This window comes from Oncorhynchus kisutch, linkage group LG22, assembly GCF_002021735.2.
Source record: "Oncorhynchus kisutch isolate 150728-3 linkage group LG22, Okis_V2, whole genome shotgun sequence".
NCBI lineage: Eukaryota > Metazoa > Chordata > Actinopteri > Salmoniformes > Salmonidae > Oncorhynchus > Oncorhynchus kisutch.
This window is the reverse complement of record NC_034195.2, coordinates 30,137,660-30,150,002: the sequence shown is the minus strand read 5'-3', so window position 1 is coordinate 30,150,002 and position 12,343 is coordinate 30,137,660. Positions and strand designations below refer to the sequence as shown.

The window sequence follows — 12,343 nt, the reverse complement described above, 5'->3', positions numbered from 1 at the left end:
GAGAGGGATGGAAGGAGAGAGAGGGATGGAAGGAGAGAGAGGGATGAGAGGAGAGAGGGATGGAAGGAGAGAGGGATGGAAGGAGAGAGGGATAGAAGGAGAGAGAGGGATGAGAGGAGAGAGGGATGGAAGGAGAGAGAGGGATGAGACGAGAGAGGGATGGAAGGAGAGAGAGGGATGAGAGGAGAGAGGGATGGAAGGAGAGAGAGGGATGAGAGGAGAGAGGGATGGAAGGAGAGAGAGGGATGGAAGGAGAGAGGGGTGGAAGGAGAGAGAGGGATGGAAGGAGAGAGAGGGATGAGAGGAGAGAGGGATGGAAGGAGAGAGAGGGATGAGAGGAGAGAGGGATGAGAGGAGAGAGAGGGATGAGAGGAGAGAGGGATGGAAGGAGAGAGAGGGATGGAAGGAGAGAGATGGATGAGAGGAGAGAGGGATGAGGGGAGAGAGAGGGATGAGAGGAGAGAGGGATGAGAGGAGAGAGGGATGAGAGGAGAGAGGGATGAGAGCAGAGAGAGGGATGGAAGGAGAGAGAGGGATGAGAGGAGAGAGGGATGAGAGCAGAGAGAGGGATGAGAGGAGAGAGGGATGAGAACAGAGAGAGGGAGGAGAGGAGAGAGGGATGAGAGGAGAGAGAGGGACGAGAGGAGAGAGGGATGAGAGGAGAGAGGGATGAGAGGATAGAGAGGGACGAGAGGAGAGAGGGATGAGAGGAGAGAGGGATGAGAGGAGAGAGGGATGAGAGGAGAGAGAGGGATGAGAGGAGAGAGGGATGAGAGGAGAGAGGGATGAGAGGAGAGAGAGGGATGAGAGGAGAGAGGGATGAGTGGAAAGAGAGGGATGAGAGGAGAGAGGGATGAGAGGAGAGAGAGGGATGAGAGGAGAGAGGGCGCTGTTTGACTCACAGTCTGACACAGAGCTCCGCCTCTGCACACGGCTGACTCATAATGCACTGCACCTCCTCGTAGGTCTTCCCCATCAGAGGAACCCCGTTCCACTCCAACACCTGCATTCCTACAGAGAGAGACCATATTTGAGACACATCTTTCCCTCAGATTATACAGACCCACAAAGAATTTGCAAACAAATCCAATTTTGATGAACTCCCATATATATTGGGGGGAAAACCATAGTGTGCCATCACAGCAGCAAAATGTGTGACCTGTTGTCACAAGAAAATGGCAACCAGTGACGAACAAACACAAGGAACAAACAACCCATATTGGTACTTTAACTATTTGCAAATGGTTATAACACTGTACATAGCGATAACTTGACATTTGAAATGTCTCTATGCCTTTGAAACTTTTGTGAGTGTAATGTTTACTGTTCATTTTTGATTGTTTATTTCACTTTTGTTTATTATCTATTTCACTTGTTTTGGCAATGTAAACACACAGCTCTGGAAAAATGTAGAGACCACTGCGAAATAATCAGATTCTCTGGTTTTACTATTTATAGGTATGTGATGGGGTAAAATGAACATTTTTGTTTTATTCTATAAACTACTGACAATATTTCTCCCAAATTCCCCCCAAAATGTTGTCATTTAGAGCATTTATTTGCAGAAAATGACAACTGGCCAAAATAACAAAAATTATGCAGTATTTTATAGTTATTTTGACTAGTTGTCATTTTCTGCAAATAAATGCTCTAAATGACCATTCTAAATGAGATGAATTGTCGATAATGCAGTCAGGGCATGAGACTAGCTCAGACTACGAACACCTGGCCTGGTTCTCAGTGCATCTCACAACACAACACAACCCAACCAAGCTTCCAAGCTTAACTCTTTCTCAAGGGTAGGCTCTAACTCTTCGAAATATACCACTGCCTTTTCTGTTCATGACTAGAGCGTCTTTCTTTCAGGTTCTCGTTCACACAGCTGACAAGGCTCAGAGAACACGCCAGAGAAAGTAAAGTAAGGTAGGATAGAAATAGAGAGGGAGAAAATGCACAGCAAACTCAAACCCATGGCAGCCTCGGCGCTGTGGCTGCACTTACACAAACGAAACCTCGTCTTCACATGAGACTTTTGCTTACGAAGCAACTCGCCAGCTGCTGTGACGACAAAGGATTGAATTAACATCTCTCTCTCTCTGTAGATTAGATAGTCAAGGCCACAGAAACATTTAGAACATGCTTACCACTCTCCCCCTCCCATCTCCCCCTCCCATCTCCCCCTCCCATCTCCCCTTCCCATTTCCCCCTCCCATTTCACCCTCCCATTTCCCCACTCCCCATCTCTTCTCCCTAATTTTTTCTTATTTCTATCTTTCTCTGCTCTCTGCCTCTCGTCCTCTCTCTCTCTCTCTCTCTCTCTCTCTCTCTCTCTCTCTCTCTCTCTCTCTCTCTCTCTCTCATCCTATATCTCTCTCATTCTCTCTCTCTCTCATCCTCTATCTCTCTATCTCTCTCATTCTCTCTCTCTCTCATCCTCTATCTCTCTATCTCTCTCATTCTCTCTCTCTCTCATCCTCTCTCTCTCATCCTCTATCTCTCTATCTCTCTCATTCTCTCTCTCTCTCATCCTCTATCTCTCTATCTCTCTCATTCTCTCTCTCTCTCTCATCCTCTATCTCTCTATCTCTCTCATTCTCTCTCTCTCTCATCCTCTATCTCTCTATCTCTCTCATTCTCTCTCTCATCCTCTATCTCTCTATCTCTCTCATTCTCTCTCTCATCCTCTATCTCTCTATCTCTCTCATTCTCTCTCTCTCTCATCCTCTATCTCTCTATCTCTCTCTCTCTCTCTCTCATCCTATATCTCTATCATTCTCTCTCTCTCTCTATCTCTCTCTCTCTGCACCTGAGGGCACAAGTGTTCAGTTCCATCCTCTTTCACTAAAAGTCGAAACATAGCATTTGCATAATGGCAATTTAGTCCACTGAAGAAAGTCAGATAAAACCTCAACATTAGAGCAAAACAACACTATGTTACTATGGTTGCTTCCATTCCTAGGAGGGTTACTGTGTAATAGAAACAACCAAACATTCTGTTATAATTCAAATACACTGGGACAATTACTATGTCTACATAATTATCTCCACAATCTGTATGACGCTAAATACAATTACAAACCGAAGGGGATTGTAGGGAGATGGGATATGCAGAGAGAGACAATTGTGTGTGTGTGTGTGTGTGTGTGTGTGTGTGTGTGTGTGTGTGTGTGTGTGTGTGTGTGTGTGTGTGTGTGTGTGTGTGTGTGTGTGTGTGTGTGTGTGTGTGTGTGTGAATCAGTTCGCTTGTGTGTGTGTGTGTGTTTGTCCTTCAAACTCCTCCTTCATCTCTCAGCAAAGGCTGTCACATGTCTCTAGCGTCACCGCCAGGGTGTGACGTCACCATGTCTGAACTGAGTGTGACAAAGAGAGGGAGTAGATGAACCCTCACATACCTAACTGCAGTTGATTATGCTATAGAACCATAAAGAACAAGGCTTTCCCTCTGGTTCAACACAGGGGGTCTGGATGCTCAAACATGTACCACGTCAGAGTAAATCTCCCAAATATATCAGTGGGAGAGATCTACTGTCACATTGTTCAGGATGTCTGGTAGTTAGAGTGCTGTGTTCTGAAGTTTCTTCTACGTTCTTATCTTCAGCCTGTAGCCTGTACTAATCTGTGCTTCAGACAGAAGAGTTTTACAGAAATATGACGGACGGAAGCAGAAAGATGGAGAGGGGGGCTGAATACAGTTTCTAATGTGACAGTGTGTGTGTGTGTGTGTGTGTGTGTGTGTGTGTGTGTGTGTGTGTGTGTGTGACTGTGTGTGTGTGCTAAATACAGTTTCTAATGTGACAGTGTGTGTGTGTGTGTGTGTGTGCTAAATACAGTTTCTAATGTGACAGTGTGTGTGTGTGTGTGACTGTGTGTGTGTGCTAAATACAGTTTCTAATGTGACAGTGTGTGTGCGTGTGTTGTGTGTGTGTGTGACTGTGTGTGTGTGTGACTGTGTGTGTGTGTGTTCTAAATACAGTTTCTAATGTGACAGTGTGTGTGTGTGTGTGTGTGTGTGTGTGTGTGTGTGTGTGTGTGTGTGTGTGTGTGTGACTGTGTGTGACTGTGTGTGTGTGACTGTGTGTGTGTGTGTGTGTGTGTGTGTGTGTGTGTGTGTGTGTGTGTGTGTGTGTGTGTGTGTGTGTGTGTGTGTGTGTGTGTGTGTGTGTGTGTGACTGTGTGTGTGCTAAATACAGCATAATGACTAATCCTGTGCAGGCATCTCAAAGGGGCAGAGTGAGTTGACAGAGCTTTTTTTTCTGGCTATCTGACATCTCAGAGAATAAGACATGACAGGTGCAAACGCCCGCTCACGCGCAGGCGAACACACACGCTCTCTCTCTGGCGCTCAGATAGCCTGGCAAAGATATTCAAAGTAAGCTGACACTGGCCTGGTATTATTAATATAACAATAGATTCCTGCTTAAACCATTAGTTTATCGGCTCTCCTCCAGAACACTTGTGAAATGATCAATCTACCTCATCCAGATGCACTAGTACAAATTGAAATGCATACAACATGAACTTAGGAGTTATGATATACCACGATAAGAATGTTCGATTTTTCCAAATGTCACTTACCTTTTTTCTTTCTGCACAGATTAACATACTCACTTTATATTTGTAAATACAGTATATTATTACAATGCATAATACCTCTTCTATTACTTGTTATTTTTATTTGACTCTTATTAGTGTATTATATTTGAGGGAGCTAGCACGCAAGCATTTCTCTGCACCTCTTCTACCTGCTGTAAACTGTGTTTTCATCAGCTATAACCCACAGTACTTTCTCAACTTTAAATCAGAGTGTGTCCCTGTATGACCAGAGAAGATGACTCATCTCTTGTTCTCTCCTCCTTCTATTTGCTCTACTTACACCTTACACACACATGTGCACATACACTTACCTTCCACCACTTTCCCTGTCTGTTCAGCCACTCCCCCGAGCGTAACCTTGGCAATGTAAGCTCCTATCTCACCACGACTCCCAGGAATCTCTTTCCCTCCCACCACACGAATCCCCAGGCCATTCCCTGCAGGGAACACACACCCACACCAATGAAACAGGCCTGAAATGTCATATTAGAATTCCAGAGTTTGAGATCCTATTATTCCATTTGAATAGCCGTAGATTTGTACATTATAGAATGTTTACTGTAGGTTTGGGTGCTCTACCTGAAACGCTGCTGTCCTTGAGGTCTCTCTGTACTTTGATCCGGGTGTGAGGATACACATAGGGAATCAACTTCATCTGTGGGAGGGACAGGGACATCAGAACAGTCAAGATCCAGTACATTGATTACAACAACGACAACAAAAATACTGCAGCACTCCAATACAACTCAGCTAAAGACAGTCACTACCAATGTACATTCAATTATGAGAAAACGTAGGATCTTTAAGAAATAAGGTATATATGGCCAATATACCATGGCTAAGGGCTGTTCTTAAGCATGACACAAGGCAACACCCGAAGTGCCTTATTGCTATTATAAACTGGTTACCAAAGTCATTAGAACAGTACAAAAATATATTTTTTTGTCATACCCGTGGTACAGGCTGATATACCACGGCTTTCAGCCTATCTGCATTGAGTCTCAAACCAGCCAGTTTATAATGTATTTATTAAATGTAGTCAACTAGTTTAGACGTATCCAGCTCCTCTAACCTGTCTCCTGTCCAGAGCTTGTCCGTTTACCCGATGTTGTCTCTCTGCAGGCTTGTCAAACCAGTCAGTGTCCTCCCTCCTCAGGTGGTATGCTACACAGGGACAGAGACATGGGGAGGGGGAGACGGGTGGAGAAATGCGGACAGATACAGAGACATGGGGAGGGGGAGACAGGTGGAGAAATGCGGACAGGGACACAGACAGAGAGGGGATAGTCAATGGTCAAACCCTTTACAAGCAGGATAGAGGCCCAACTCCAAATCAACCGCTAGCCTCTAGCCCCTGACCCTATATTACGCACTTTATATAGATCTGAAGGTATTAGCAATATTGTAATATCTCTAAGTCACTCTCTGCTAGGCTTGGCAGAGTCTATGTGAATTATCAGATCTACACAAGTGCCTTGGGGCGGGAACTAGGTGGCTATGTGGAAGTGGCATGAGTAGCACCCCCTTAAAATAATGTATAAACACATCCTTCGCTCCATGTCTACTGCTTCTAGGTGATCAGTGATCTGAGCTAGCTGGAGAGGTGAAGGCAGAGTGGTGAAAACCCTGCTCTGTCCCATCCCCAGTTGTATTAGATTAGTGATCCCTTCAGAGACTGGATGGGGATGGATGTATTTCAATTAGTTATGGCATGCAGAGGGACCCCTGTGTGTGTGTGTGTGTGTGTGTGTGTGTGTGTGTGTGTGTGTGTGTGTGTGTGTGTGTGTGTGTGTGTGTTTGCGCGTGTGTATGTGCACGTGTGTGCTGATAAACAGGTCATGCCAAGAGATAGTGAAACATCTCCACAATGGGTCAGGGCCACAGTAGAGACACGCTGAAGGTGGACGGAGGAGTGTCTTCCACAGTCACAGTACAGTAGTACAGTAGTACAGTACAGTAGTACAGTAGTACAGTAGTACAGTAGTACAGTAGTACAGTACAGTAGTAGTAGTAGTTCCCTTTGCCCTGAGACAGTGAGGTGGGACATTGATAGCTGGTGTTGTTATCAGGGTGATCTAACATCATGATCATTGTTGCATCTATCATCGTGTGAGAGACCCTCGACAACTACTTGCAATGGTGCATGAACATGAATTCCAGAAATGGGTTTGATATATGTACAGAACCATTTAAATGTGGATCATTCCAGAAATGGATTGGGGAACCACTACCGTATATGATATGTTTACAGTACATTAACATCAAGACATGGGTCATTCCATGATGAGGTTGATATGTGTAAAGTACCATCCAAAAATGTGTCATTCCAGAAATGAGTCTAAAATGTTTGTGTACGTGATACCATCAGCATCAGGTCATTGAGCACCATGGGGTGTGGGGTGTTGTGGGGTGGAAGCAGACATTGTCTAAGCTACATGGGGTTGGGATGTGGTCTGGATTAGACCGTTCACACTGCAGCTCTCACCTTCTATGTTCCAGTTGGGGCCTCCGGCTGGGGTGTAAAGTTATATGTTTTAGAAGCGGCTACAACACAACGTCTTGAATCTCAGACTTATTCAGTGGACTATGTCTCCATCCACTTACACTGTATATCACATGCACTGAACTACATATAGTGGAGCACATGCTTTGAAAGCAAATAAATACATCTTATAACATTATAGTCCATCAGGGAGTTTGCATTTCTGATTGGAAGTGCATGAAAGATGTATGTTATAATACAGCAAATGTAGAATAGTTGTAAAATGATCTACCTACAAATACACGGGTATTTACTAAAATATATCAAATGCATAGCATTGACTTACTGTAAAGTCACATGGATACTAAAGCATTCTAAACATCAAAAGGTAGACTCAACTATATGACATCACAGTGCGGCGACTTATTTTGTCTTGCCAATTCGCGCCCTTCCTTGAGGCATGGCTGGGTACGGCTGGGTATGATGATGTCATATTGCGGAGTGTCCCTTTAACATGGTGCTGCTGTATTAGTGGAGGGCAGGCAGCAGGGCCAGTGGGGAGGAACTAAACTAGAATACTCTACCGTGTCTGATACTCTCATGAAAGATTCTGGGATCATCTCTGTTCAGTGTCAGCATGGAGTCATTTAGGGCTGGAACCAAGGCAGATAGACACTCTTATTGATGTAGGGTCAGAAAGAGAGCCTTCTGCTGCTCATCAACTACTAATTCACCTGTCATTGGGGTCAGTTTTATAGTAAATGTAAAACTGTATAACATGCTATTCAAATGAAAATGGTTTGTCAAATGAATCAACTTGCATATATGGTTATTAATGTGTGTGTGTCCGTGTGTTTCTGCTTGTCTTTTCCAAAATATATGTTCAAATATGTAAAGAGAAATGGTGTGCATTTCTGAAACTAAATATCAGTAACTACACTATGCTGGGCCAATAGAAACATAGGGGCATGTTGAGGAGTGAGGTTCTGGTTAGTAAACATAGATGTGAGAAGGACAGCTGAAGAGATGGGGAGAGAACACATTAATATGCTACCAATCAGAAGAGAGCATGCACATTACAGTCGCTTGGAAACATTCAAAGCAACCAACATCATGCAAAAGACGATGTCAAGCTTTATTGAAATGGAAACTCAAACACATTTTATCTCACAGCAACATGCATGAATACAAAATGGAAAATACCCAAGATGTGCAGGGATGAATATGCTATAAATAAGTGTGTAGCGTGACTACAATAACATACACTGAATGTACAACACCTTCCTAATACTGAGTTGCACCCCCACCCCCTTTTGCCCTCAGAACAGCCTCAATTCATTGGGGCAAGGAGTCAACAAGGTGTGGAAAGCATTCCACAGGGATGCTGGCCCATGTTGACTCCATTGCTTTCCACAGCTGTGTCAAGTTGGCTGGATGTCCTTTGGTTGGTGGACCATGCTTGATAAACACGGGAAACTGTTGAGTGTGAAAAACCCAGCAGCATTGCAGTTCTTGACAGCCTGGCACCTACTACCATACTCTGTTCAAAGGCACTTAAATATTTTGTCTTACACATTCACCCTCTGAATGGCACACATACACAATCCATGTCTCAATTGTCTCAAGGCTTGAAAATCATTCTTTAACCTGTCTCCTCCCCTTCATCTACACTGATTGAAGTGGACTTAACAAGTGACATCAATACGGGATCATAGTTTTCACCTGGATTCACATGGTCAGTCTGTGTCAGGGAAAGATCAGGTGTTCTTAATGTTTTGTTTACTCAGTGTACAGTATATCAGTCTACTATCAACATGGATCCAAATCTAAAACTCAAATACACAAACAAATAATCCTTACGGGGAAAAATGGGGCAATGCATTGCATTGCAATATAAATGTGAGCATAAGCTCTCTGTATTATTACTGCTGTAATAGTGTGTGTGTATTTCTGGTAAAGAGACAAAGTGAGTGAGTCAGGTAGAATATAAATGGCTGACTGCATCGTCTGAACAATTACAGTAACTAGACCCAGACCCACACATAGTGATTCAGCATTATGCCTTTAAAATGGCTGCTGACAGCAGGCCAAGCTCCACAATAGCTGAAAAGTAAATATAAGTATGTCTAAAGGCCTGACCTACTTTCTACAAAAACCAGACACCATTTTCTGTCTGGAGAAGAAAAGGAAAGGAGAGGAGAGAGGAGGAGTGGTGTACTGTAGACAACAGGGCCTGTAGTCCCAGGGTGTTTCTCTCTGTCATCCTATCATGAATCCAACAGCTTGTATAGACTATAGATAGCACCCAGATTGTAGCGACAGTTTACCAGCTACTGTTGCATATTCATTAGTCTCCCACCCATTTAAATAGGTTAACACCTATTTAGTCCACAGAGGCACAGACGCACAGAGGCACTTAAAGTGTATTTACGATCACATATAATACATTATTGTTACTTTTACTGTTCTGTATGCTTAAATGAAGCCCTGTATCCATCCCATAATACATTCGGTCAGTGATGAAACCAGGAAGCCAACATATAAAAGAAGAGAACAGAACTGGAGCATGCTAATAACACAGACACACTGTCTCATACATAACATCAACCGTATTATGTATCGGCGAAGAAGACAGACAAAAGAAGACAAAATAACAAATAGTGTTGCATGCAGAGATCAAACAAGACAGAAACAGAAACCAGAATAAAAGACAAAGACAACATGATGATAAAAGATGTGAAATAATAAGTGATGAGGACAACAGAGACAGAGTCAAAGCCTTCTAAGGCAGACATACAAACAGTCAGGAGCATTGCGACATGTCCAGAGACTCAGGGTGCTGTGAAAGCCTCAGGAGCCATTTACCTTCGCTGTCAGACATTGCTCCCCCCAGATCATCCATGATGAAGGCTATGTCTCTGTCGTAGACCCCACTATGTCCACGTGTAGCCATGGACTCCTCCCTCATGTGCTGCTGGACCTCCGGCAGGGAATGGCTGGAGCCAAACTGGTCTCTGGAGTCAGCTGAGATAGGTGGTAGAGGACCAGCTGAGGCTCTGGCCATGCCCATTGGCTCTCCCACCGGGCTCAGAGGGCTCTCCTCTTCTGAGTTCTGAGCCACGATGGGGATTCGCCCGATGGGCAGGCTGGTGGGCTTGGTCCTGGCCAGTCCGGAGCCGAACGCTGCATCCAGGGCTTCTCCCTCGCTCCTCAGCCTAAGAGAAGAGCTAGACAAGTCCCGTTTGATGGAAAGATCCAGGCCATAGACAGAAGTGGGGCGGGAATTGGGTCGTGAGGAAGGGCGAGAGCTCGTGCCGCTGGGGTAGGTGGTGTCATCCTGTAGGGTGGACCTCATGGTGGGTCCCCCCAGGCTAAGGGACTGGCTCAGAGAGCCAGCCAGATTAGTTCCCAGAGAGGAGCCCAGGTACTTCTGCTGCTCAGAGAGGTTCTTCTTCAGGCCAAAGTTGATCTCATCCTGAAGCAGTCTGGCTCGTGTGGACAGGTTGGTGACAGATGAGACTCCAGAACCCAGGAAGCTGCTGTAGTCTGGCTCCAGGTCTCTGCTCTCCTGGATGGGGGAGAATTTTGTTATCTTGGGGTCCATCAGGGTTGCCTTCTTCTGGTTCTTGATCTGTTTCTGGTAGAGCACGGCGGCAGGAAGCTGCTTGGCAGCTTGTTTCTCCAAGGTCAGTCGGCTGATGCTGTACTTGTCAGCCTTAGGGAAGTGTCTGTAGCTGGGGTCGGTGGGGAGGTACTGAGGCATGCCCAGGCCTGAGAGGTGTTCCAGACCCTCCGTCCCTCGTCTAAATTCCTGCTTTATCTGTTGCTTCAGGAGCTTCAGCTCATAGGGCTCTTCCATAGAGTCCTCATCTCCTTTACCGTAGCTGTGCAGACGTGAGTTACCCAGGAACGCAGCGACCTAAACAAAGAAAAGAAAACCATCATCATATTGCATAGAATTTTAAGCAATTTTCAGCAAAACCTGCACAAGGCACACTGAGACAGAGTATATACAGTGGGGCAAAAAAGTATTTAGTCAGCCACCAATTGTGCAAGTTCTCCCACTTAAAAAAATTTGAGAGGCCTGTCATTTTCATCATAGGTACACTTCAACTATGACAGACAAAATGAGAAGAAAAAAATCCTGAAAATCACATTGTAGGATTTTTTATGAATTTATTTGCAAATTATGGTGGAAAATAAGTATTTGGTCACCTACAAACAAGCAAGATTTCTGGCTCTCACAGACCTTCTTCTTTAAGAGGCTCCTCTGTCCTCCACTCGTTACCTGTATTAATGGCACCTGTTTGAACTTGTTATCAGTATAAAAGACACCTGTCCACAACCTCAAACAGTTACACACCAAACTCCACTATGGCCAAGACCAAAGAGCTGTCAAAGGACACCAGAAACAACATTTTAGACCTGCACCAGGCTGGGAAGACTGAATCTGCAATAGGTAAGCAGCTTGGTTTGAAGAAATCAACTGTGGGAGCAACTTTAGGAAATGGAAGACATACAAGACCACTGATAATCTCCCTCGATCTGGGGCTCCACGCAAGATCTCACCCCGTGGGGTCAAAATGATCACAAAAAATCACAAAAATCCCAGAACCAGACAGGGGGACCTAGTGAATGACCTGCAGAGAGCTGGGACCAAAGTAACAAAGCCTACCATCAGTTACACACTACGCCGCCAGGGACTCAAATCCTGCAGTGCCAGACGTGTGCCCCTGCTTAAGCCAGTACATGTCCAGGCCCATCTGAAGTTTGCTAGAAAGCATTTGGATGATCCAGAAGAAGATTGGGAGAATGTCATATGGTCAGATGAAACCAAAATATAACTTTTTGGTAAAAACTCAACTCATCGTGTTTGGAGGACAAAGAATGCTGAGTTGCATCCAAAGAACACCCTACCTACTGTGAAGCATGGGGGTGGAAACATCATGCTTTGGGGCTGTTTTTCTGCAAAGGGACCAGGATGACTGATCCGCATATGAATGGGGCCATGTATCGTGAGATTTTGAGTGAAAAACTCCTTCCATCAGCAAGGGCATTGAAGACGAAACATCGCTGGGTCTTTCAGCATGACAATGATCCCAAACACACCGCCCAGGCAACGAAGGTCCTGGAGTGGCCTAGCCAGTCTCCAGATCTCAACCCCATAGAAAATCTTTGGAGGGAGTTGAAAGTCCGTGTTGTCCAGCAACAGCCCCAAAACATCACTGCTCTAGAGGAGACCTGCATGGAGGAATGGGCCAAAATACT

At 44.8% G+C, this 12,343-nt stretch overlaps 1 protein-coding gene across 4 annotated transcripts in view; it reads right to left on the bottom strand.

Moving 5' to 3' along the window:
• Positions 1 to 12,343, bottom strand: part of LOC109866960 (protein piccolo) — a 99,097-nt gene that overhangs the window by 28,382 nt on the left and 58,372 nt on the right. For 2 of the 4 annotated variants that reach the window (XM_031801422.1, XM_031801423.1), the window contains exons 10-16: positions 9,941 to 10,994; positions 7,660 to 7,728; positions 7,079 to 7,105; positions 5,666 to 5,757; positions 5,173 to 5,248; positions 4,905 to 5,030; positions 903 to 1,011 (exon numbers count right to left, since the gene is read on the bottom strand). In XM_031801422.1, coding sequence (XP_031657282.1) covers positions 903 to 1,011; positions 4,905 to 5,030; positions 5,173 to 5,248; positions 5,666 to 5,757; positions 7,079 to 7,105; positions 7,660 to 7,728; positions 9,941 to 10,994 — 1,553 coding nt within the window. The remainder of the gene's footprint in view (positions 1 to 902; positions 1,012 to 4,904; positions 5,031 to 5,172; positions 5,249 to 5,665; positions 5,758 to 7,078; positions 7,106 to 7,659; positions 7,729 to 9,940; positions 10,995 to 12,343) is intronic. The other 2 variants (XM_031801424.1, XM_031801425.1) reach the window with 2 other exon arrangements.